Source organism: Trachypithecus francoisi, unplaced genomic scaffold (assembly GCF_009764315.1).
Source record: "Trachypithecus francoisi isolate TF-2019V2 unplaced genomic scaffold, Tfra_2.0 Lachesis_group7, whole genome shotgun sequence".
Lineage (NCBI taxonomy): Eukaryota > Metazoa > Chordata > Mammalia > Primates > Cercopithecidae > Trachypithecus > Trachypithecus francoisi.
This window is the reverse complement of record NW_022681472.1, coordinates 72,915,918-72,942,286: the sequence shown is the minus strand read 5'-3', so window position 1 is coordinate 72,942,286 and position 26,369 is coordinate 72,915,918. Positions and strand designations below refer to the sequence as shown.

The 26,369-nt window shown below is 40.2% G+C and overlaps 1 protein-coding gene across 2 annotated transcripts in view; it reads left to right on the top strand.

The window, feature by feature from the left end:
* Nucleotides 1–26,369, top strand: part of SAMD12 (sterile alpha motif domain containing 12) — a 498,432-nt gene that overhangs the window by 429,193 nt on the left and 42,870 nt on the right. The window contains exon 5 of one of the 2 annotated variants that reach the window (XM_033202406.1): nt 2,359–10,514. The exons of the other annotated variant lie outside the window; for it this stretch is intronic. Coding sequence (XP_033058297.1) covers nt 2,359–2,381 — 23 coding nt within the window. The 3' untranslated portion in view covers nt 2,382–10,514. Of the gene's footprint in view, nt 1–2,358; nt 10,515–26,369 lie in introns of those variants that run through there. 2 annotated transcript variants of the gene reach the window in all.

The following is a 26,369-nucleotide window of genomic DNA, read 5'->3' as shown; positions in this document are numbered from 1 at the left end:
TGGCAGAAGGTGAAAGTCATGTCTTACATGGCGGCAGGCAAGAGAGAATGAGAGCCAAGCAAAAGAGGAAACCACTGGGTTCTCCCCACAACATGTGGGAATTATGGGAGCTGCAATTCAAGATTAGATTTGGGTGGAGACACAGCCAAACCATATCACATGGATATAGCTTTGATCCTTACTAGCTGTGTGACCTTGGGTTAATAATACTTCTGGGCTTCAATTTCCTTATCTATAAAATGGGAATAATTCTATATCACCTAAGAAGAGGATTGGGCAACCATAAGGGAAAGCACTCTAAAGTATACTGCACTCCACTTACATCCATGGTTATAAGTGCTTTTTTAATATGCAAAGATTAGATATATCTGCTTTCTCTCAGCTACTAGAGACCATTGTAGGAAACACGGTTATTTAAAGAAGCAGTAACTGTGATAAACCTAGTTATCAACTCATGACTCAGGTTCCAAAGTATAATAATTAATTAGGCCTTACTCTTTATTATCATTATTCTTTTCTTAAATTGTATTTTATAGATTATTAATTATTTTCCAAGATCACACATTTTCTGGATCTGATTTTAGCCAAGTCTCAAGGATGGTACACTGTGTTATATTCCTAGAAATCAATGTTATTCTTTCAGGCTGTACTGCCCTCCTCGCAGGTCAACCCGGACAGGATTTCACCCACATTGGTTTTTATCGCTCTTTCAAAATACTGAAGTGTTTCTCTTAATGAAATTACAAAGTATTTGTTTTCACAGTAGTATTAGTGAGTGAAAATAATCATGATGCTTTAGTTAGTCATGGGGCAATCCTGCAACCCTGTGAGCCTAGTTGTTGTTGTTGTTTTGCAAAATATTATGATGACAGTAATAAAAATTCTAGGGCCTTCATTTTCACATACAGTTCTTTTCTATGCATATCTGTAAGCTTTATATTATAGTATATCATAACTGTTTCCATGTTGCTATGTAATCATAATCATCATAATTAGTATTATTTTAGTAGCCATGTAATTATCCATCTTGTTAATGTACCATAATTTACTTAACCTAAATCTTCAACTGTAAGAGAGTGGTTGCTTCCAATTTTTCCTCTATGATAAATAAGTTCTAGTTTACATATTTGTGCATATAGCTTCTTTCATTTTTTTTAGATTATTTCCTTAGGATATACTCCTAGGAATGGAATTACTACGTTTAGGAATATGTATTTTTAATAACTTTTGAATAAATTGACATTATTTTTCCAGTTGACAGTACCATCAGCAATAATTAGTATTCTGCTTCAATGCAACCTGTCAAAAGTATATTATTTGATATTTAATACACTTACATAGTACCTTTTGTTTTTTCATTTTCTCAAAAATAGCAAATGTTAATCAAACACTTGCTTACAAATTATGTGTTCTGTCATGTTTTGAAAAGCCAGTTAGTTAGATTTGAAAGCCAGGTTTGAAAACTGAGGTAGATTTTTTTTCTTCTGCGTCAAGAACGCCTGCTGTGCTTCTCTCCCATTGTCTGAAAGTTTTGTGTATTAGAAACTAATACTGATATTTTTCTGAGCAAAACATTCCATTGTACTCATATAATAATTAATTATTGAAGACCCATGTATAAGGAACTGTAGGGAGTACCCAAATAAAATAACGGGAACATTAGACAATTTAAATTAGAAAACTCAGGAAAATACATTAATATTTTTATACCAGCACTCCCAAGCCCAAAAGCGGGGTTGCAATTCAAGTAGTTTAATCTCTGGTCCGATTTAATGACTTTCTCTATCTAGTCTAGACAAGGTCACACATTTTCTGTCTAACCTTCCCAGCTAATCTGACTTCGCAACTAGGAAACTCAAGAGTTCCAGCCATTCCACTTCCGATATTTTTTTCTAGATTTCATCCCAAGAAATCTTTCTGATAAATGAAACCCTCATCTCTCTCCCACAATAAAATGCTTCACACCATCCCCAATCTTACCTTGCACCAGACCAGGCAAATGCATGAACCTTCATAATACATGAACCTTCATAATACATGAAATGGTTTCCCAAACTGCAGCCCCATCATAGGACTGGATGCCAATTCCGGAGATCTGGTTTTGCCCTCCCTTCCAGGCAACTTTACCTATTTCTCAGTTGGGTGTCTTCCATGCCTTACCAAATGGTAGAAAAAAAAATTTTATGAATATAAGCCACTGTAAATCCATCCTGGCATTGAGTAACCATTATTCTGACTAGAGCTTTCTCTTTGGCCTAAGGGTTTTAGGGTTTGTTTGAATAAGATAATTGCTACATATCAGTGCCTGGGAACATAAAGGAAAGAACTTACCATATTTCCCCCTTTTTCTTCTTGCAGCATCAGCCGAGGGTTCTCCATAAACACGGTTAGCCTTCCAAGCTGCTGTCCTGCCAGTTGATATGAACATGGCCTGTTCCTCACGGAAAGACTAACCCATGGCACTGCCAGAAGATATCCTTGGAGCATGGACAGATTAACTGGATTAACTAGAAAAAAAAACTACCCATTCAGTCAAGATTATGGGCTTTGGAAAAATCTTACTTTGCTGTGGATTTAAAATGAGGTGCATAATATAGTGCCAACTCGTTCCAAGTGGTCATGGGCAGACCATTAGCTGGAAAATTGCTTCCAGTTTTCATCACTGTGCATAACTCAAGTTCCCTTTGGGGAGCTGTCTGTGCCCTTCACTAGAAGTCCTGTTTTAGCATGGCAACTACTGGATTATTTTATTATGTGTGCAGATGGCATGATGTTTTAGGAAAAAAAAATTACAGCAGTTCTGCAATCTCAGTGGAAGTGTTCACAATATTATGCCCTGGTAGGAATGTAAACATGTCTCGATTATGTTAGTTATGATGTCTAAAGGTATTCCGTCCAACTCTTAAGCACTTTATATGAGAATACTACACCAAGATGAATCAGCACGTTCAGCACATGTGAGAAATCAAGTATTTTTATTTTTATAAATCTTGGTGGGTTTTTTTTTCTGGCTCAGACTGTCCAAGACAAACTCCACTACTAGCATAACCCCAGTTGTTTGTGGTAGGTTGATGTAAATATGGCCACAATACTGTTAGACTTCACCTCTGGCTACTTTACTGAACGACTGGTTTACTTGTAGCGCCAAAGGGAAGCAGTAGGGGGTCTAGTGATTGTGATATCTTAGCTTGCTTCTTTGTTCGCAGGCACAATTGACCACATGCACATACAGGCACTCAAATACAGGAGGCTTCTATTTGGCTAATGTAGATATTCCCTTATTCTGTAGAAGAGTTCCTCCAAAGGAAAAAAGGGGATGGTATTCTTTTAATCAAAGACCGTGGTAGATGGATGGTAAGGGCAACAGAATGCAATTCTTTTGTGTGGTCTGACTTTAATACTTCAGAAAAAAATCCTAAGTCAGGTTGAAATTGCCATTCTTTCAAGAGAGAAACATCAAGTGACCCTACTATGTGCCTGGAGAAGGAAAAGTGTCAAGTTCTATACTAAGTTTCCTTACTTAGTGTAGAACCTACCAGTCCCTTGTTAATCCTTTCTGGGATTATACCTGTGACTAATTGTTTTTTGGTTTTTGGTTTTTTTTTTAATTATGTCTTACAACAAAGCACAGTCCTGGGAAACCAGTCAACTTAATTATTGCTTGTCTTTGAGCATTAGAGATATGTTCATATTGACTTGCTACATAGCAGTGTAGCATGTTTTTTCCTGAAAATATCAAGTTGACTGAATGGAAAGCTCAGCAAAGTATGTGCTGTGTGCCCACTGTCCCAGCCTGGGACTGACGGGCATCAGAGTCTTTGCTTTAAAATATAGTGTAACCACTTCTGGAAGACTTCCAACACAAGCAAGCTTGGTGTTTTAGGGTGTCTCCAGATACATAAGCATTGTCTGCCTCCACTCAGGGTCTCAGGAAATACACAGCCCATTGGAAACCACCCCTGCCTGAAATTTGGAAACCTGACAGGGAAAGGGAGGAAGGTCCAAATGAGTCAGCAGCAGGATGACTCACCACAAGCCTGGCAGGCTTCAGAGCCAGAGAAGTGGGCTTCCAACAAGGAACTCAGAGAAGTTTCAGTCGCCACCAAAATCTGGCCCTTCGACAGATCAGCACCAGGACTGCCAGGCCCTCTGCAGACCATAATTCTCCTCACATCTATAATTAGGAGACCAAACTCCGGCTGCCAACACCCTTGGACACAATATTCCAGTCTCCACTGCCCATCTCATGTGGTTCAGTTCTAATAGCAGGTCTTCTTCTTCCTTTCATTCCTTCCTTTATTCAGCAAGCATTTGTTGAGCATCTACTGTGTGCCAAGCATTGTGCTTGGGCAACAACAGTCCACAAAGCAGACTCCCCACCTGCCCTTAGGAAACTGTATCTCCTCCTCCCAAACATTATCACCACCCCCACCTTTTCCACAGTGAAAACTTAATTCAGACAGCATTCTCCATTCTGCCAGAGTAACCTAGGAAGAAGAACATGGCAGCAGACGGATCCTCAGGGAGCAGACAGCAGAGTGAGAGATAGTAAACCGCATCAGACCACATATTTGCACCTTTCAGTTACAGCCAACTCTTTGAGGGCCCAGACTGACCTGGTTGGAGCTCCCCAAAGCAGCATTCAATTGCTTTTCCTTGGTATCCACCCTGGCCACCTATGTTCCCTTTCTTTATACGAGCACAACCATTCACCTCTACACTGGATTATCTAACACTCCAGTTCTATAACTAATCCAGGGGACACACAGTTGAGTCTGATGAAGCCTAAGAACAATATGCTGAGATATTGTAACTGGGAATTAAGATTTAGCCAAGGACATCATGAGGCTACTGCTGACTTTCTTGGAAAACTGGACATGCTTTGTAGTGCAGATGTTCACTAAATGATGGTGGTTCATTGTTACTTACTTTGACCTTTGCAAAATATTCTGAACAATTCAATAAGTAGAGTTTCCTAGTTTGTTTGTTTTGTTAAGTCAAAGGAGTGCTGTAAAATTATTGAAAGATGATGGGTGAAGAGGGACCTAGGAGAAGGCAAAATGAAGACCATTAAAGAGCCCCATTGAAGACTGTATCTCTAAAAATGCCTTAATGCCTGGCACATACTCCATGTTTGCATATGAACTACTACTCTTTTCCAAACTGTCAACCTCTGTTTGAAATTATTTGGGGGGATAGTTTTGGCAGCATGGTGGCATAAAATCCGAGCAGTCAAGAGCTAAACCAGCAAAAAAGAGGAATGACTTCATTCACAGGCTTTGGCTTCTTTATTACTTGGTGGTCCTTTGTGATCTCCCATGGTTACCTTCAACTGTGCTGTACTTTCTTCCCAAGATGCATGTATGGAATGTTACCTCCTAGAAATCCAGAAATGGCTGTGGTAGTTTTGTTTAGTAGGAAGCAAGAGGTGGGGAAGTAAAGGATACATATTTTTATGTCTAAGGACTATAAGCTGTTGATGCTTGACTTTTCCTTTTACCTACACCTGTGCTACACCTTTATTAAAAGGCTGACACCCAGACTTGTGCAGGAAAGGCACTCTTGGGAATGAACAGAAATGAATAATTATGAGACTTTCTTTCCATGGTGCCAAGGGAATTCGCTTATTTCCACTCCAGAATTGAATATGCAGAGCATTGCCAGTCCTGCTAGTGTGAAAAGCAAATCACTTCAATAGTTTGAGACGTACCTAGGGGAAGAGAGATCCTATCAACTTTCTCTGTGGGTAGTGGCGTACCTTCAAATCCCTGCTCAGGCTCTGTGAGGTGTGCACCCGCAGATTTCACTTCTACCTCCGGAATCCTGACAAACAAGCCAGGAATCTCTCCAGAGTCACTTTGTAGTTGCTCAGATAGAGGCTAACCATCCTTAGTCCTGAGGAAATTCTGCCATTTTTAACATTCAAGGAGAAAAGGAGTATCAGCTGTACCTGAGAGTATCAACTAAGGATAAAAACCTCTAATGGATCCCCCTTGTTACTTGCAAAAGCTTTCTTTGTCTGCAAATGTCACATAATTGATTTTATATAGGAACAACAAAAGTCTCAAGGAAGTGAAGTTTTTAGGACCCCCCACCCTTAGCACTTTACTTTCGCCAAAACCTCCTCTTTCCAGTACATTAGCAGTTTTGTTCTTTGTGATGTTTTCCTCTACATTCTTTAGAATAATTTTGTTACTTGACAACTAGACTTGTCAATCGCCTTAGACTCTTTTTAAAAATCTAATCTTTTGAAAATGACACAAATTCCTTTATTGCTTTAAGGCTGTTTTTATTCACCCCTCCCACAGCCCCCTCCACTGTACTTTTTTGTTTTTGTTTTTGTTTTCTTTCATCTCTCTTTCTTTTAACATGATGCTGTGGGTTGATTTCAAGAATTCTATAAAGAACTCAATAAAAAACGTAGTCGTTACCTTTTTTCCCCAGTCCTAGTATTTCTTCTTAAGCTTGATCTTGGTGAAAACTTGTTGCCCAAAAAGCAGTGAGGTAGGGATTAATAAAGCTGACCAGTCATCTGGAAGATTAATCCCAATGCACCCCTGAGATCAGGAAGGAGGACAGGCCAGGAGATGTTTCTACTCCAGGCACCATTAAGGACTCTTTTTCAAAGGCAGATCCTGCTCCTTAGATCTGAATCTAATCCTGAATCCAGAAAATTATCCTATGAAGTCTGGTTTATCAACGCACATGATTCCTGGCACCATTGCATAGCTTCAAGGTAAAAGACAGCCGTGTTTCCATGATTTTGCTATGGTGATTTTTGGGAAGACAGCATTCTTTTGAAAGCGGGAAACTTGAGAAAAAGTTGGCCAAGTGCACAGGAAAGTTCTACCACACCTTAATATAAAGAACAAAATAGATGCTACTCATCTGGGGAACATAGCTAAAGGGACAGTAACAGTACTTGACGGCCTTCTGGCCATCACCTTAGCTCCACAGGGAAAATTCTGGGTAAGAGCAAGCACTGTTTCTAAAATCTCAATTTTTTAGAGTGAAATTTACCAGCACCAAATGTAAAAGGGAAGTGCCATCCAGGCATAGGGCTGGTTTTATACTTCCTGCCCAACGGCAAAATGACTGAGACATGACTTCTATGGAACAGCAGAAAATGGATGGCAAAGATATCATAAAACTGAAGTTCAATTTGCCACGTAAGGCTATTTAAAAACCCTGATGCACTCCAAGAATTCTTCCTTCAGAGCTTTCCTCCTACCATTATATCAAGCACAAGAATGCACTAACTGCATATACTTAATGTAATATAAAAGTAACCATGTGACTTCTGTTGAATTACCATTGGCTGGTTGACATGATATTAATAAGTGTCATAGATATTTAGACATTATTTCTGATCGTACAAAATTCTTTTCATAATTTGGAGCCAGTGGTTTGGGAGGTTTTTTGTTTGTTTGTTTGTTTAGTTATTTGTTGTGTTGTTGTTTTCCAAACCTCAGATATTTTGAGGAGCCTTAGAAAAGCTCTTAAGCCCAGGCCTTTTTGCCTCATATGCAGAGTATTAAGAACAGTCCTGCGATTGTGAACCTCAAGGAAGGAGGCTATTAAATTAATCCAACACTGGAGATACTAATACCTCAAACAATTAAAATACTGAAGACTCTGCTGGTCGCCTTCCACATTGTTTACACCTTTTTAAATTCAGCCATTTGGATCAAGAGAAAATAAATGGTTGGTTTCACGGGGCTTTTGCCACATTAGCACAGACACAGCTACCAAATGTGGAAGCCTAGACTGAGTGGATGCATGAGAGCAAACAGATCTGTTTTATATGATTGCACTTAATCACCACCACCGCCCAAATTCTGTGAAAGTATATTCAAATATTTAATGCTAAAAAAAACTTCAAAACAGGAGATTCTTACTGGATCATGCTTTCACTTAGGGTAGGATAACTGATCTTGAAGATAACCTTGTAGAAAAATTGCTGGCTGGAATGCCCCAAGCACCTGGGGATTGGTGCTGTCCTATTCCACAGACTGATCATGGTCTTCTCCCATCTCCTCAGAGGAGTTAGCCTGGCCTCTAAAATAGCACAAATGCCATGAAAATATCTTTCTAAGCTCTATAGAGACTCCCTGTCCAAGTATAATTCCAAAAATATGATTTGAGTTTGAGGATGCCTGTGGTCCTTGATTCTATGATCCCTAAATCAGTTCTATTTCTCTTTCTCTCTCTCCCCCCCACCCCGCCCAGTATTTTTTTTTAACCACAATTAAGTGCATTTAGCGTGTTTACATTGGGAACTGCCTGCTGGCTCTATGTCTACTTTTGACATTGCCTATGTCCAGATACCATACAGTGCATTTGAGAGAGGACTAAGGTTATGTTTCCCCACATACCAGCTGCTGCAGAGGTTTCGAAGTGCCTGACCCAGTTCTTTTTCACATCAAAAAGGCCTTCGGTTACAGATGGCACCCTTAAAGATGAATGTAAAGTGGGGGAGGAAATTCATGTTTGAATGCTGAAACACTTGTGATTTTTATTTTTATTCAATACCCACCTCAGATCACCAGAAAGGGAAGCCTCTTTGATGGCTGTTGGCCCCCACTGCGGGTAAAAGGGGTTCTATTTGCTTAAACTCATAGGCAATTTTAGGGCTCTCTGGGGCTCTGAATGGTTTCTCCACCACTACCTTTCTTCCACCAATACAAAGATGCTGTCCTTACAAGGCCATGTCTGAGAAGACCATGTTTTAACTAGTAAAAGACGCTCACATTGCAGAGAGTTGAGTAATACCAGGCTCTTGACTTTGTACTGTGTGTCGCAGTCATGATTGGGACAGAAGGAACCAGTCTGCTGAAAAGCCAAGCCAGCACAAATATTTGGAAACTAATTCCACTGAAACTCTTGTATCATTAAATCATACTACTGTAGTTTCAGTTAATGTAATGATTTAATATAATTAGGCACTAAATTAAATAGCTTTGCACAAAATTTTAGAAAAGATCAATCTTGTAACAAAATTTAATATTAACAGTAAAAAGCACCTGAGAAAAGAAAATATCAATCTGTTGTGGTTTATATACTTGAGTTATTCTTAGAACTTTGTGGAGATTGACACTGCTCTGATAAAAAGGAAGAAAATGTTTTGAATTCAAGAATGCTAGACTAATAGAAATCGCCCAGTCTCTCTGGGCCACTGCTCTTCAGTATGGGGTGCTCTCTGTCCCTCCTTAGCACATGGGGTTGTGTGGAGGCTAAAATGAGCTACGGGAAGAAGCTATCCTGTGCCTCCAATATCCCTTATGTGTAATTAGAGTGCTGATCTGGGTTGCAGGCTTTATTCAATGATTTCTTTCCCTTACTTGAGGTTTTCTCCATGGAGCTGTTATTTCTGAGCCTCCATTCTGGGATTTACAAAGGAAACAGAATGATGAAGAAGTAACAATCAACATTTTACACACACACACACACACACACACACTCACACTTTTTCTAATATGTAAGGTGAGTCTGCAGAGTCCACAGCCCAGGTGCCCATTTATTTCCACTTCTTCACCTCCCAAAGCTTTAGAGCTCCATGACCTGCCAAGGTGAAGACTGCCAATCCCAGGTTGGAGAAGACCCATCAGAGCGTGGAGGTGCCAAACTGAGAGGCACAGGAAGCAGACAGCCACATCAAACTTTCTGGATGAACTACTGCATATTGGTGTTTGTTCTAGGAAAGAAAGAGGAAGAAAAATTACACAATGTGAATTGAACATAAGAGCAGTGTTCTTTATAGAGGATGAGAAGGGAGCATGGGGGAGAATCTGATTTAAAAAATGATTCATTCCTTCACAAACACTAACAAACGTGGCTAAAAAGCACATGTCAAAACACAGAAGCCTAGGTAGATGGTCAACATTTTTATAACTTCCTTAAGTGAGTAGTTAAACCAGCAACCTGAATTCTGTTGGTCTCCCAAGAGTGTTTAATTACATAAGTATTACCCATATTCATTTCCCACAACTGTTGGGTTTTTCTTTCTTTCTTTCTTTTTTTCTCTCTATGCATCCTAGAAAAACTCCCACGACTAGACTTAGCGGGAGGCAGTCAAGTTATGTAGTAAAACAAGAGTGCCTTTTCTGTTGGATGTCCACTTTAGTTTCCTGCCTTCCCAGGGCATAAGATGTTTAGAAACTTTTTTTCTCTAAACATAAGAATTATTGTGTACCACAATTTTGAACCACCGATTTCCATATCTTCAGCAGCTATCAACTCGCCAATTCCCTCTGGGTCTCCTTTGTATATTCTTATGTTCCCTTCTGTTTCCAGTTGTCCTCAAAAAGAGTTGAGGGGGGCATAACTCTTATAAAATGGATAAAAATGAAACTGTACAGATGTTTGCCCCCCTTGTATCTGTGAGCATGATCTCTATCAGGCTTGAAAATCTGCTTTATCATTTTGTATATTTGACTATTTTGTATTCAGCATTACTTGACTCCTTATGTGCATGGCAATGTATTAAAATGTGGGATTTCTATTACTGCGTAAAAGCGTTTTGATTCTGATTTTCAACATATATCCTTGGAAAAAAATTACATTAAACTTTTCTATTTTCTTCAGCTCATCAGCTTTGCAGAAGAAAAAGAAAAGTTAACAGCATTTCACTTTCCCTGTGTTAGCTAATGATGCAATTCATGGTGGAAAATTGTCCTCAATTATACTGTGTTTCCTAGAGAAATAATATATGTGAAATGAACTGATGGCCTCCCTATGGCTCCCAGCACACAGAATTCCCCCAGCACCAAATCCCACCAGCGTAATTGCAATGACTGGTGAACTCTTTAGTGTCGAGCACAGCTGGACAGGAGACACAATTCTCTTCATCCCTCAGACATGGTAACACACTAGGAAGAGATGGGGCAACAGATCTTGGCCCACCGATTTCCTCTCACCCCAGAGAGAGTCTTATATACTAATAACAGTATGATTGACGGTATTTCCCAGCACCTCCTGCTCCATCCATCTCTCTGAAGTGGTAACCAAATGTAAGCTATCTGTATTTTATCAATAGAAAGACTGACCTTCAAATAACATCTACCCAAGAGACTTGGATTAGAAACCAGTGCTTCCAAACAGATTTGGCATAGCCAGCCTCTAGTGCGGCAAACATCTGCAATACCCTCCACACACCTCCATATATTTTTAAAGGGACATTTTCCTCAAACTTAAAAAAAACCCTGAATAATATGATACACCAGATATAAACAATTGACCATTTTCCTGCTCTAAACTACCATTTTCACCCTTCCTTTTCTCAAGGAGACATCATAATGAGTACTTATAGACACTCTGACTTTACTGAATATGATGAATTGCCTCAACCAGTACAGGAGAAACACTTCTTTCCCAGAAAGGAAAAAGCACTTATAAACTGCATAAAAAAGAATGGAGGCACCCATTGTCTGTTTTATTACATGCTTACTGTAAATCTAGTGTTTGTTTGGTTTTCTGAAAAAGGTTTTCAAAGTAAAACCTGTGATAACCTTTTAAGTTAGCTTACTGTCTCCACGTATAAACCTAAATCTTTTGATATACCTTGCAACCCTAAAAGCACAATTTTCTCCTACTTTCTCTACTTAAAGATTTTGAACATGGAAAACGGAACCACCTTGTTGTTGGTTAACCTTTTTAGAAGATGTTAAAGCCAGAGCCCCCAAACAAAACATTCTCTTTGTCTTTACCTTTTGGGATCATTTCTAACTATTTCTTCTCTTCCTGTCTCTTTCTCTTATTATTTTCTTCCTTTTCCTTTGTTAGTCCTCTGCCTTTAACTTACCTCTCTCTTTTGTAGGCTTGTCTCAAAACCTTTCTCCATGTGCCTTCCTCTTCCTCTATCTCATCTCCTTTACCCTCCCTTTTTCTCTCCCATCTCTCTCTCTCTCTCTCTCTCTCTCTCTCTCTCTCTCTCTCTCCCCCCAACCCATTTACCCTTCTCCTTTCTTCTTTTTAGGGTAGAGCAGTTATCTGTCTTTGTATCCCCATCTCTTGGCACATTATAGTTGCTCAACATCATAGTTACTCAACAAATGTTAGGTGAACTGAATTAAACTTGGTGACCTGTTTTTCCTGGCTTATTTTCTTCCTGCCTACTGAGCCTAGCAACCTCTACAAACACTTCATTACACAAATTAACTCATAGTAATAAAGACTACACCAGATGTGTTGTCTGAGGTAGGTGAAAGCTTTAGTTAACAGGTTCTCCCCAAACGAGGAGTAAGCAGATTCTCCTATATATCACTTTGCCAATACAAAGAAAAGCCTTCCTGCCATCTCAGCGTTTGGGTAACTCATGATATCTGGGGCAAACATGGTAGCTATATTTGGATCAAAGACAGTGATGTCTGTGAGAAGTTCAGTTGAGACCACCAAGATAATTTTTCAACCTAAGATTATTCAGAATCTTATAAAACTTTTTTGTGAGACCTAGCAAACGTGAAGTGCAGTACTGGTTATCTTGTGCTAGAGGAATCCTTAAATGCATTTTAGTTTCCTATTTATCTTTTTCGCCAAGAGCTGGCTTTGGTTGAGGTTTTTTCTGTTGATGATGAAATCATTAGAATTATTAAAACTTTCTCCAATTTCTATTTGTAAGGCATATAGATGTATGTACATTGTAAAATAGCTTTCCCTTATTTTTCACAGACATTGTGCAAATATTGAAAAATTAGCTAAAAACGAGCGTTAATAAAGACAACTATGATCACATTTTTGTGTAGCACTGGAGAAATACAAAGTGGTACTATATCATGAGAATTGTTATATAGTTGTTTTACAAGTGATGATGTTCCCTTTCTCATGAGAAGTGGAAAAGTTGACAGGGTTCTATTTTTCTGTCATATTTCTCTCCTTTTAGTAGTGTAACCCAAATATTAATTAGGTTCCCATGGCCCAGTCTCTGCAGGAAAGTTCAAGAAGGGAATAAGAATGCATATGAAAACATTGTGAGATTTTACTTTGTCCTTCATGATACTTCCAAAACTGAGTGTGTGGGTGGAGGTGTGGGTATGAGTTATTCAGAAAGTATCTTAAAATCCTACTTCCCATCTATGCTACCCTCATTATCCTCTACCCAAAGGCAGCTGCTTCCTTCCATTTTAACTCTTCTCTCGCTCTCAGGAAGAACGCTTCTAAATCTCAACTCTTTTCCATATAACTTTCCCACTTCTGCCTCTCCAGCTCGGCTTTTCTATCCTTGTCGTGATTCTCCCTTTCAAAATCATTAAAACAAAACTAGTAAACATTGAATTTTTCTTTAGTGAGAAAAGAAGAAAAAGGGATATGACAACACAATATTTTTCTTAATGATTTTCTTTATCAATTTTTCTTGATTTTTCTTAGTAATTCTTGCCCCAGAGCTGTGAAATTGATGACTCAAAAAAAAAAAAAGGAGGGTAACAGAAGATTAATTTGGTTGCCGTTGATGGTTTAAATTCTAGTTCCAGTAAGTACACCTTGTGGGACTTGAAATCTTCTCATGTTTTAACAAACATAGGTGGATCTTGTGCCATTTCTCCTATGTGCCAAGAACTGTTCATGGTACTGGTCTAAGTATTATTGATTCAGAGATGAATGACATTTTTCCTGAGCTTAGAGGTCTTACACACTAAGAGAAATAAGCAGCTCAACAAATAACTTCTTCTTAAGGAGCCTATATTAATATGAAAATATCTCTGGAAGGATAACTTAATACCCACTTGTTCTGAGATGCTGGGGTTGGGGAGAGATGCAAGAATGTTCCATAATCAAGTCAGCTCTAAAAATATGATAGATGTGCCAGGCGCGGTGGCTCACACCTGTAATCCCAGCACTTTGGGAGGCCAACGCGGGCGGATCATGAGGTCAGGAGATCGAGACCATCCCGGCTAACATGGTGAAACCCCGTCTCTACTAAAAATACAAAAAATTAGCCGGGCGTGGTGGTGGGCGCCTGTAGTCCCAGCTACTCGGGAGGCTGAGGCAGGAGAATGGCGTGAACCCAGGAGGTGGAGCTTGCAGTGAGCCGAGATCGCGCCACTGCACTCCAGCCTGGGCGACAGAGTGAGACTCCGTCTCAAAAAAAAAAGATAGATGTACTTTACCCTTGTCCTAGAGACTTGGGATGCCTATTAGCACATTAAAGGCTCTGAAAAGTCTTGCAAGAAATAATCATACACATTTGTTCAGTGTAGCACTTTCAAAATTCATTCAAGCATCAACAGTTTTCCCCAAGAGAATACCAATTTACAGCCCCCAGAACAAACACTTTTGGAAATACCGTTCTAAGCCAACCAGTGCTTCATGGCAATGTTCTTTCAAGCAGGTGAGTGTGCAGACCCTCAGGAAAGAGGTGGTGCCACAGATGGATCCCCTGAGAGAGAGATAGAGACCTGGGGTATAAAAAAGTGGGCTAAAAACAAACCTGCCACTTCCTATTAATGAAAATAATTACAAACCAGTCACTACATGTTCAACCCAATTAGCCTATCACATCCAAGCCCTTTCACCAGCCATGAATGGAGAAGGGGGAACAAGTGCATAGCGTTGGCCAAGGCTCACATCTCTCTATATTTTAACATTCTCTTCTGGAATATTAGGGGTTTGGAATAGATGGGCTCCTGTAATCCCTTTGCAGCACACTACTTCAGTTCAGTTCTAATTTTGTACAATCTTATCCTCAGCTTTGCTTTTAAAGTAAGCACATAATTCTTTTGCAGCAACTCGGATGGAGCTAGAGGCCATTATTCTGAGTGAAGTAACTCAGGAATGGAAAACCAAATATCATATGTTCTCACTTATAAGTGGGAGCTAAGCTATGAGGATGCAAAGCCATAAGAATATATAATGGACTTTGGGGACTCTCGGTGGGGAAGGAGAAGGGGGTGAAGGATAAAAGACTGCATACTGGGTACAGTTTACACTGCTCAGTTGATGGGTGCACCAAAATCCAAGAAATCACCACTAAATAACTTACCCGTGTAATCAGAAACGACCTGTACCCCAAAAACGTTTGAAACAACAAATTAAACGTAATTTAAAATAAAGTAAGCACATAATTAGAAAATCTAGAAGCTTCTAATATACCATAGTTCACTTTCCTTCTTAATACTAAAGAGAATGCTTTCATTTTACAAATATTTTTGTCTCCCAGGTGTTATAGAAGCAGTTTTTCAAAGAAAACAAAAATTTGGACCAGAATTTGAGCAATGACACAAGCACACGCATCCACAGTTGGTAACTTCATCAACACAAACCGGTATTGATTTTTATTGGTTAAGCCAAAAATCTTTAAAGATTATTCTTGGATACAATGGAATCAGGAAAAAAGAAGTCTTTCAAAGACTTCAACACAAAGAACAAATGCTATCAAACTTGACACTTGACACTCCCTTTGAAGACACTCTACTCAAAAATTAAATTAGGGGAGTTAGAGAGAGGGTGAATTCAGAACTATATTTTAAAGAAGGAGCTGGGCGCAGCAGGCTCATGCCTGTAATCCCAGCACTTTGGGAGCCCGAGGCAGGTGGATTACCTGAGGTCAGGAGTTCAAGATGAGCCTGGGCAAGATAGTGAAACCCTGTCTCTACTAAAACTACAAAAAATTAGCCAGGCATGGTGGTGGGTGCCTTTAATCCCAGCTACTCCAGAGGCTGAGGCACAAGAATTTCTTGAACCAGGGAGCCAGAGGTTGCAGTGAGCAGAGATTGTGCCACTGCACTCCAGCCTGGGTGATAGAGTGAGACACTGTCTCAGGAAAAAAAAAAAAAAAAAAAGATTCAGAAAGATCTTCTGCCTAACTCTTAAATAATGACATTTCTGAGAGTGTGTTTTTGTGTTTGTATGCACACGTGTGAACATACACACAGTGATGGAGGTAGAGGTGGAGGCAGGAGGGAAGAGGGAAGAGACTGGGAGAGTTTCAAAGACCTAATTCCCCTTTGGTCAGGTATACTTTGTCTCTGAACCTGGACAAGACAGATACATCCCTGCCTTTGTTTTCCTCTTGCATTCATTTATATTACATTGCAAAATCATTAAATGATGCTGCTCTGTGAAAACAAAATCCTTTTTTAAAGTAGATGATAGGTAGATAGATAGATAGATAGATAGATAATAGATAGATGATAGATAGATAGGTAGATAGATGATAGATAGATTTTATTTCATTTTGAAAAACAAAGGTTGTTATAATGAGAATCAGTCCTGGTGAGTATGTGATATCGGTCTCTGAAATACGATTTAATTCCTCTAACAAAGACAGTAGCTCCATTAATTGAGTGCTTACTATGGGTCAAATATTCTTTACATCACTTCATTTAATTGTAACAATATTCAGTTGGATATTATCGTTTCCCTGGAGGCTATTATTCTAAGTGAAGTATTTCAGAAATTGAAAAACAAATATCGCATGTTCTCATGAGTGAGAGCTAAGCTTTGGGTATGCAAAGGCATACAGAGTGGTAATGGACACTGGAGATTCAGAAGGCGGGAGGGTGGGAGAGGGGTGAGAGATGAAAAACTCCCTACTGGGTACAGTGTACACTACTTGGGTGATGAGTACATTACAATTCCAGACTTCCCCATGATACAGTTTATCCAGGTAACCAAAAACCGCTTGTACCCCTAAAGCTACTAAAATTAAAAATAATAATAACAGTAAGATATTACATTTCCCATTTCACACATAAAGAAATTAAGGCTTACAGGGACTCAGTTATTAGGCTATATCACAGAGCTAACCCAGTTATTTCTGACTGGGAAACATAAAAATCTCAACCATTAAACTGTATATCCATGTATTGGGCACCCACTATACACAAAGCACTACACTAGACAATTAATCCCTTGCCTAAGTGGTCCTTAAACTCTTCAGGATCACAAGTTCTTTGAAAACACTACTGAAAGCTATGCATGCTCTTTTCAAAAAATGTACTCAGTGCACAAACTTCAGCATACCTTTTCAGTGGATGAAAGAACTTTCTGAACCCATCTCATCTTAAGAACTCCTGCTTTAAAGAATTGCACAGAATTCAGTTGGTGAAGAAGATATGATAGAAGAGGAAACAGCCAGCAATGACTTAGCCGTCAAGATGCAGCAAAGTTCCTCTCACAGGAAAAGGGGAGGTGGTCGTGATTCATTCTACAAGTACTTACTGGGTGCCCCCCAATGTGAGGCCCTGGGAATACAACAGGAGATTGTACAAAGTCCAGTCTTCATGGAGAATACTGCCCAGGAAAGGACATAGGTAAGTGAGCAGGCATTTGATTTGTAGTCCACATTCTGCATTTTTCTGTTCTTTGATGCTTGTAAGGATATCCAAAAGAGCAGCTGATTCGATATTGGGTGTTTATTTTTATAGTACAGATATTGCTATTGCATAATTTCTGTCCCCATGTGTGAAGCTAAAGATATAACGAACATTTCTGTTAACAAAAATATTTTTCCTATTCCCTTTGGTGAAAAGGAAGCAAATAGACCTGTTCTTTCAAACACTGTTCCAACATCCGTCTTCCAAAATTGGTATTAATGTATGCTATGTCTTTTTGTGCTGTTCCTCTCAAAATTTTAAACATCCTTTTTTGTTCAATGTGTTATTCAATTTAACTTAAATTGGGGTGAGATGGCTTTAGTAGGAAACCAAGTAAACACCCAGTGCCCTCATATGGTATAATTTCAGGCTCATCAAGTGTTTTTTTATGTTTACTCAAGAACTTCTTTTTATTCATAACTCATTTATTTCCACCAAGTAGCTGTGGCAATTCATAAGAACATATACTATAAAATATAAAGCTATACATAAACAAAATTCAGGATCAGAGAAAATGCAGTACCGTTAGAAGATCAAGACAAGGATGTAGCCATAGCCTATACACTTTGGTCATCATTATTAAAAAGAAGCCATAAATTTCATGCCAACCTTGCAGGCCATCATAGTGATTTGATACAGGATTTACAACATCCATAAAAATAAACATGAATGGATAATGGAGAATAATGCAAACGTCATGTGAATGTTTAAGAACTGTGCTGAAGGTTATGCCTTCAATACCTAAGAATATAAGCTCAGTCTTCTCTGATGATGGGGGTGAAAAAGTTGGAGAAGTAACACTTTAGGAGACGTCAAGCTTTCCTGCCCATGTAAGTCTGAGAAAATTTTCTTAATGTCTCTTTATAGGTGGAACCCCGACTGAAGCAGTAGACAATTTCCCTGCAGCATATGCAATAAAGGTTTTCAAATATCTGTTTCTTACGATGCCCCTCCAAGGCAGCAATAGACAGAGACTATTGCAGCCAAATGGAAAAAAAATCTGTGAGGTCCAAAATAATGTGGTCTCAGTTTATGAGCTCATCAAATCTTAAGGTTACCTAAAGGATTGAGAATAAGGAATAAGCAAGATAATGTGCTCATGACTGAAGCCCTCTAGCAACCAACCTCAGCTAGAATAGCAATTACGTTTAGAGCATTTGTAATTTGGCAGGTACTTTAATATACTGTTTTATTTAATCCTTCTAATAACTCCAAGGCAGGGGCATTGGACAGGACTCTTTCAGCTGCTAGTGACTAAAGCCCGACTCAAACTACCTTAAGCAAAGAGACAGAAAGAGAAAGATTTGATGAAGTAATAGAGAAAAACCAGGACTGGATGGGCTGTTTAGCTCAGTCTCTTAGTATCCACAAGTGCTGCTTTCTTCCATGAATAGCAGAGATGACATCTCACAGCCCCAGGCTTATGCAGAAAGAGACCCTCTCTCATGACATCCACCTGTCCTGAAAATGGACCTCTGATCGGTCATTTTGGGGTCACATGCTACACCTTGGCCAAATCATGGTGTCCAAGAAGATGTGGCTCTCTAATTGGCTGCCCTGTTGTGGGGAAAGTGGATCCCCAGATTGACAGCAAAAGGATCTCATGGAATTTTGAGGTAGGAGCAGTGCTCAGAAGGAATGGATGCAAGGCAGACAACAATATGACAGTCCTTGCAGTAAGTGTTATGATCTCCACTTTATAGATGAGAAAATAGAGGCCCAAAATAGCAAGTGCCAGAGTCAAGATGTTATTTTGAATCTGACATTAGTCATAATAGGTTAGATTGTGCTATGGTTAACCAGAAATAATACTTAAAATTTCAATAGTTTAGCTGAACGTGGTGGTATGCACCTGTAGTCCCAGCTACTCCAGAGGCTGAAGCAGGAGAATTTCTTGATCAAGGTTGTTCAAGTCCAGCCTGGGTAACATAGCAAGACCCCTATCTCTAAAACAAACAAACAAAAAAATTAATACAAAATGTAAAACGTTTTAATAGCTTAACACACTAAACCATTTATTCTGGTTTATCTTACATGCCTGACTCAGGTAAAGGTGTAGGGGAATCTGTTCCCCACAGTACTCAGACTGATAGTGGAGGCTCTAAGCATCTGGAAAACCTGGATTCCAGGCCCATAAGCAAAGGAAGAGAAGGGCATGATGTTGGGTGCAGTGGCTTGTGCCTATAATCCCAGTACCTTCAGAGGTCAAAGCAGGAGGATTACATGAGCCCAGGATTTTGAGTGAGTCTGGGCAACTTGATGAAACTCTGTCTCTACCAAATAGCTGCGTGTGGTGACATGTGCCAGTAATCCCAGCTACTTGGGAGGCTGAAGTGGGAGGATTGCTTGAGCCTGGGAGGCAGAGGTTGCAGTGAGCCAACATCACACCACTGCTCTCCAACCTCATCAACAGAGTGAGACGCTGCCTCAAAAAAAAAAAAAAAAAAAAAAAAATATATATATATAGAGAGAGAGAGAGAGAGAGAGAAAGGCACGAAACACTCACAGCTATAGCCGCTAGACAGAATGAGCCATGTGGCTCTGCCTAACTGCAAGATAGCTAGGAAATGACCCAGGGTCAGTGGGTTGTGGGCAGGAAGGAGGTAGAAGGGAAGGGTCGTGGTGTGTACATGGATATTTGTGAGTATTACATATTTTTGGCATATAAATTTCTATAATCCCAAACCTTTGGCTCTCATCTATTGTTTGTCAGACCCATATTCCTTAAGTGCCACAGAAGCAAATGTGAGTAATCAGAATTTCTGGTCAGCCTCTCCTCTCACCTGGCCACAGTGGATGAGACAGGGACAGATATTCTAGTTCTCCAGCTGATCCTAGGAGAAAAGATAAAGGATTCAGAACACAGCAGGCTTCCAAAGCTGGCTAGCCCTGTGTGGGTGTCATTTCAGCCCCCTGATGTCCCCTCAGGAGCCACAGAGAAGGGAGCTGACATAGAGATTGTTAATTCAGCCCCGTCTACTGGGCACTGAGTCCAGCCAAGGGAGCACCAGCGTTAGGCTGCCGGCAACTGGGCTAAACCTCCAAAGCAACTGTACCTTGACGCCGAGTGTTGTTTCTGAATTTAGTTCTTCACATGATTTAAATTGTCATCTTCAGTGGCCACGCTAAGCTGTGATAGTAGATGCTGGTCTGGACTCTGCATGCTGCCTCGTGGCCTTTTGCTGTTGCAGATATATGATAGTATGAGGGGTAATCCAGATTAATCCAGGCTTTTTAAGTACCCACAGTTTTGATCCAAAAATCCTGCCTAGTCCCGTATCTGCATGAGCCAGATAGTGAACTGCAAACACCCCCTTTTGCCTCTTCTGGTCTAAATCAGAATATGACCTAAGTGCTTGGTTGGCATTAGGCCTCTTTCACCTGGGCCTGACTCTAGTAATGACTTCATCTTTAAAAGGTAAGGGAGAAAACCTGAGGCCAGGAGGAAAGAGAAAAGGAAGTTTTCCGAAAGAGAGGTCTAAAAGAAGATAGTGCTCTTAACTCCTCTGCATCTCCTACTCCAGATACTACCCCTCGTACCTGGCCAGTCACATCAAGCATCCATGAAGACTTCCTTGTTTAGAATTCTTCTTCTTTTTGGGGGCGGGGAGACGGAGTTTCACTCTTGTTGCCCAGGCTGGAGTGCAATGGTGCGATTTCTGCTCATTGCAACCTCTGCCTCCCAGGTTCAAGCGATTCTCTTGCCTCAGCCTCCTGAGTAGCTGGGATTACAGGCATGCACCACCAAGTCTGGTTTGTGTTTTTAGTAGAGATGGGATTTCTCCATGTTGGTCAGGCTGGTCTTAAACTCCCGACCTCAGGTGATCCGCCCACCTCGGCCTCCCAAAGTGCTGGGATTAGAGGCATGAGCCATCCCGCCTAGCCCCTTGTTTAGAATTCTTTACCTTCATGTATGATAACTGTAAAGAAATTACTGACACTCCCCAAGAATTCCAAATGCTTGCATCCATTGCCAGCCATGGGAGGAGCGAGTCCTATGGACTATAAACTGAAGTGATGATGCCCTACCGACCCCCTGGGCAGAAGCATGAACAGGCAGACGGCCTCATTCTGTGCTTCTCTTCTGAGTATCCAAGGCTACTTTCAGAGCCACACTTGCCAGATGGTGAGGCTACAAAGAAAGAGGTGTCCCACGTACATTAGACTTTGCATGAGCAAGAAATAGCTTTTTGTGTGTGTAAGCTGTCAAGATTTCAGGATTTGTTTGCTGTGGCAGTTAACATTAATTATTCTTTTTTTTTTTTTTTTTTTTTGAGACGGAGTCTCGCTCTGTCGCCGGGCTGGAGTGCAGTGGCCGGATCTCAGCTCACTGCAAGCTCCGCCTCCCGGGTTTTACGCCATTCTCCTGCCTCAGCCTCCCGAGTAGCTGGGACTACAGGCGCCCGCCACCTCGCCCGGCTAGTTTTTTGTATTTTTAGTAGAGACGGGGTTTCACTGTGTTAGCCAGGATGGTCTCGATCTCCTGACCTCGTGATCCGCCCATCTCGGCCTCCCAAAGTGCTGGGATTACAGGCTTGAGCCACCGCGCCCGGCCAACATTAATTATTCTAACTAATTCAATATAAGAAGTGTGTGGCCAGGCATGGTGGCTCACGCCTATAAAACCAGAGCTTTGGGAGGCTGAGGCAGGCGGATCACCCGAGGTCAGGAGTTCAAGACCAGCCTGGCCAACATGGTGAAATCCGTCTCTACTAAAAATACAAAAATTAGCTGGGCATGGTGGTGCTCACCTGTAATCCCAGATACTCGGGAGGCTGAGGCAGGAGAATCACTTGAACCCAGGGGGCGGAGGTTGCAGTGAGCTGAGATTATGCCATTATACTCCAGTCTGAGGGAGACTGTCTAAAAAAAAAAAAAATTTTTTTTTAATTTTAAAAACCTAGTGTTTCAAAAATCATACAATAGGTTTTTATGCTTTACAGAAAGTACTTTGTCCAAAAGAGCCAAAACTTAGTATGTAATTCCTAACTGTCCCTCACTTTTTTCAGATGTTTCTTGCACGCATTTCCATAAGTGTGACTGTGGTCTTTAAGCTTCTTTTCCTTTGCAATTGAACAGAACGTTGCTTGGCTTAAAATAAGATTTACCACTTTCGACTGATTAATAACCTCAATTTAGGTTTTAACTACACTAAACGTATTTGGCTTATGCTTCTTAACTCTAGTCTCAAACATTTAGTGTTTTATTTTCCATTTGTTCTTATAAAATAGTAAGATAAGAAAAACGTTAAAAAAAATACTGTGCTCATAGAATTACCCAAACATACCTGGATAGCCAAAACTAAACTGCTGTTTGACAGGTTGGGCCACCATGTGATGGCTTCAGGTTTTCAGATTTATGGACGTTTCAATTCAGCATAGGAACAGTGGTTGAGAAGTTTCAAGAGAAGTGTATGGCAGTGTGGTTAGACCAGATGGGAGCAGATAAACCTGTATGTGTATCAGCCACCTGGGATTCTGAAAGGGCCTCTTCCTACCACACACTTGCCCAACTCAGTTTGTTCTCCACATGGCACAGAGAATGATCTATTCAAAACAGTCAGACCACATTGCTTCTCAGTTTTTAATTTCTAATGGCATCCCCTTTATGTTTATTTTTTATTTTATTTTGTTTTTAAAAACAGGCTCTCACTCTGTCAGTCAGGCTGAAGTGCAGTGGTGTGATCATAGCTTACTGCAGCTTCAAGCTCCTGGGATTGAGCAGTCTTCCTGCCTCGGCCTCCCAAAATGCTGGGATTACACCCATTTATGAGCCGCCGTGCCTAGCTTCCTTCCCAGGTGTTAATCCTCAGTGGTGGCTGGGCACAGTGGCTCATGCCTGTAATCTCAGCACTTTGGGAGGCTGAGGCACAAGAATTGCTTGAGCCCCGGAGTTTGAGACCAGCTTGAGCAACACAGTGAGAGCCTGTCTCTACAAAAGATTAAAAAGAAAAATTAGCTGGACATGGTGCATGCCCATCGTCCCAGCTACTCAGAAGGCTGAAACAGGATGGTGGCTTGAGTCCAGGAGGTAGAGGCTGCAGTGAGCTATGATTGCATCACTGCACTTTAGCCTGGTTGACAGAATGCGATCTTGTCTCAAAAAAAAAAAAAAAAAAAAAAAAATCCTCCATGTCTTCCCCTGTAGACTTAATACAAAACTCAACTCAACTCACAAGCAGCTCCATAAGCTCTGCATCATCTGCTAACAACTGTCTCTCCAACTTCTCTGACCAACACGCTCCCTCTTGTTCATGCCCAATTTTGTGATATCTGAAACGCATCCTCTCATTCCCACCTTGGGACCTTACTCTTCTCCATGTCTAGGCTACATCACCTACGTCGTATACACTACATCACCACACAACTGTTTCTTTCTCAACACTCTTGTCTTTTCTCAAAAGCCACATCTGTAGAGAAACTTTTTTTCATCACCCGAATAACCACTTTCTCACACAAACAATAGCAAAAACAGCTATGAAGGACATTTATGGGAAAATTGAGGAAAAATCGAATTTCACTCCATGTTAAATAATGTTGTTACATACTATAATAGTGGTATTTTTTTGAATTTTAGGTTTAAGGGGTACGTGTGCAGATTTGTTACATGGGTAAATTGTGTGTCACAGGGGTTTGGTGTACCAGTAATTTTGTCACCCAGATAATCAGGATAATACCCAATAGGATGGGTAATTTTTCAATTCTCACCCTTCTCCCATCCTCAAATAGACCCCATGCTCCCTTCTTTGTGTCCATGTGTCCTCGTTGTTTAGCTCTCACTTGTGAGTGAGAACATGCAGTATTTGGTTTTCTGTTCTTGCATTAATTCACTTAGGATAATGGCCTCCAGCTCCATGCATGTTGCTGCAAAGGCCATGATGTCATTCTTTTTTATGGCTGTGTAGTAGTCTATGGTGTATATGTACCACATTTTCTTTATCCAGTGCACCATTGATGAACATCTCGATTCATTCTATATCTTTGCCATAGTGAATAGTGCTGTGATGAACATACACATGCATGTGTCTTTGTGATAGAATAATTTATATTCTTTTTTATATTCTTTTTTCTTTTTTTAGATGGAGTCTCGCTCTGTCTCCCAGGCTGGAGTGCAGTGGCATGATCTCGGCTCACTGCAATCTCCGCCTCCCGGGTTCAAGCAATTCTCCTGCCTCACTCTCCTGAGTAGCTGGGACTACAGGCACACGCCACCATGCCCAGCTGATATTTTGTATTTTTAGTAGAGATGGGGTTTCATCGTGTTGGTCAGGATGGTCTCGATCTCCTGACCTTGTGATCCGCCTGACTCAGCCTCCCAGAGTGCTGGGATTACAGGCATGAGCCACTGTGCCTGTTGGGTATATACCAAGTGATGGGATTGCAGGGTCAAATGGTAATTCTATTAAGTTCTTTGAAAAAATATACATTCCCATCAACAGTGTATATAAGTTCCCTTTTCTCCACAATCTTGCCAGCATCTGTCACTTCTTGACTTTTTAATGATAGCCTTTCTGACTGGTGTGATATGATATGTCATTGTGGTTTTGATTTGCATTTCTCTAATGATTAGTGATATTAAGCATTTTTTCATGTTTGTTGGCTATATGTAAGTCTTCTTTTGAGAAGCATCTTTTGATATCCTTCGCCCATTTTTAATGGGGTTGTCTGTTTTTTGCTTGTTGATTTGTTTAGGCCCCTTATAGATTCTGGATATTAGATCTTTGCTGGATGCATAGTTCGTAAATATTTTCTCCCATTCTGTAAGTTCTCTGTTTACAGTGGGGATAGTTCCTTTTGCTGCACAAGAGCTCTTTAGTTTAATAAGCTCCCACTTGTCAAATTTTATTTTTGTTGCAATCGCTTTTAGAGTCTTTGTCATGAAGTCTTTGCCCAGGGCAATGTCCAGAATGGTATTTCCTATGTTTTCTCCCAGGGTTTATAGTTTTAGGTTTTACATTTAATTCTTTAATCTATCTTGAGTTGATTTTCATATATGGTAAAACTAGGGTCTAGTGTCAATCTTCTGCATATGGCTATCCAATTATACTTATCCCAGCACCGTTTATTAGATAGGGGAGTCCTTTCCCTGTTGCTTGTTGTTGTCAGCTTTGTCGAAGATCAGATGGTTGTAGGTGTGCAGCTTTATTTCTGAGGTCTCTAATCTGTTCCTTGGGTCTATGTGTCTGTTTTTGTACCAGCACCCAGCTGGTTAGCCTTGTAGTATAGTTTGAAGTCAGGTAATATGATGCCTCCCAGTTTTTTTGTTTTTGTTTTGCTTTACTACTAAATTTTTTGAAAATCATATGGCATTGGGGTTACACAGGTAAAGATCCTGTTCTTTGGAACTATTTGCTGAACTATTTAGAGATAAAATTCCGTGATATTTATAACTTATTCTAAATGGTACAACAACAAAAACCCACACATGTGTACACAAAGAAGTACATAAAGACAGGCACACATACAGGGCAGAAAGAAAGCAAGTGTGGCGTTACGTTAATAACTGATGGATTTGGGTGATGAGAAAATGCATATTCGTTGCATATTATTATTTTAACTTCTCTGTAGATTTGAAACATCAATATAAAATGGGGAAAAAATAAAGAAAGTCTTCACCCCCACTTTTTACCCTTTTGTCTTGCTTTATTTTGTGCAGTGGGACTAAAATTCTCTGAAATTGTGTATTTCTTTATTTCATTGATTATTTGGATCATCTTATTCCACTGGAATGTCAGCTCCTGGAAGTGGAGCATTTGCCAGTATACTATAATGAACCACTTTTTCCCAAGCACCTAGACCCAAGCAATATTCAATTATTGGTTATTGAATAAGTGAGTGAATGAATGGCCCACCCAGATACACTTGACCCATGCCATGTCCCAGTCTCCTTAGAAGTGAGTCAGAAAAAGGTGCCTTGAACACCTCTTGTCTCCCAACAACCAGAAGGCCCTCAAAACAACAAAAAAATCAGCGAATCTGAACTGAGTGTCCTCACTCATCCTAAGGATCTGCAAAACCAGGGAGCCTTCAGTCTCACTGGGGACGTTAAACAGGTCCACAT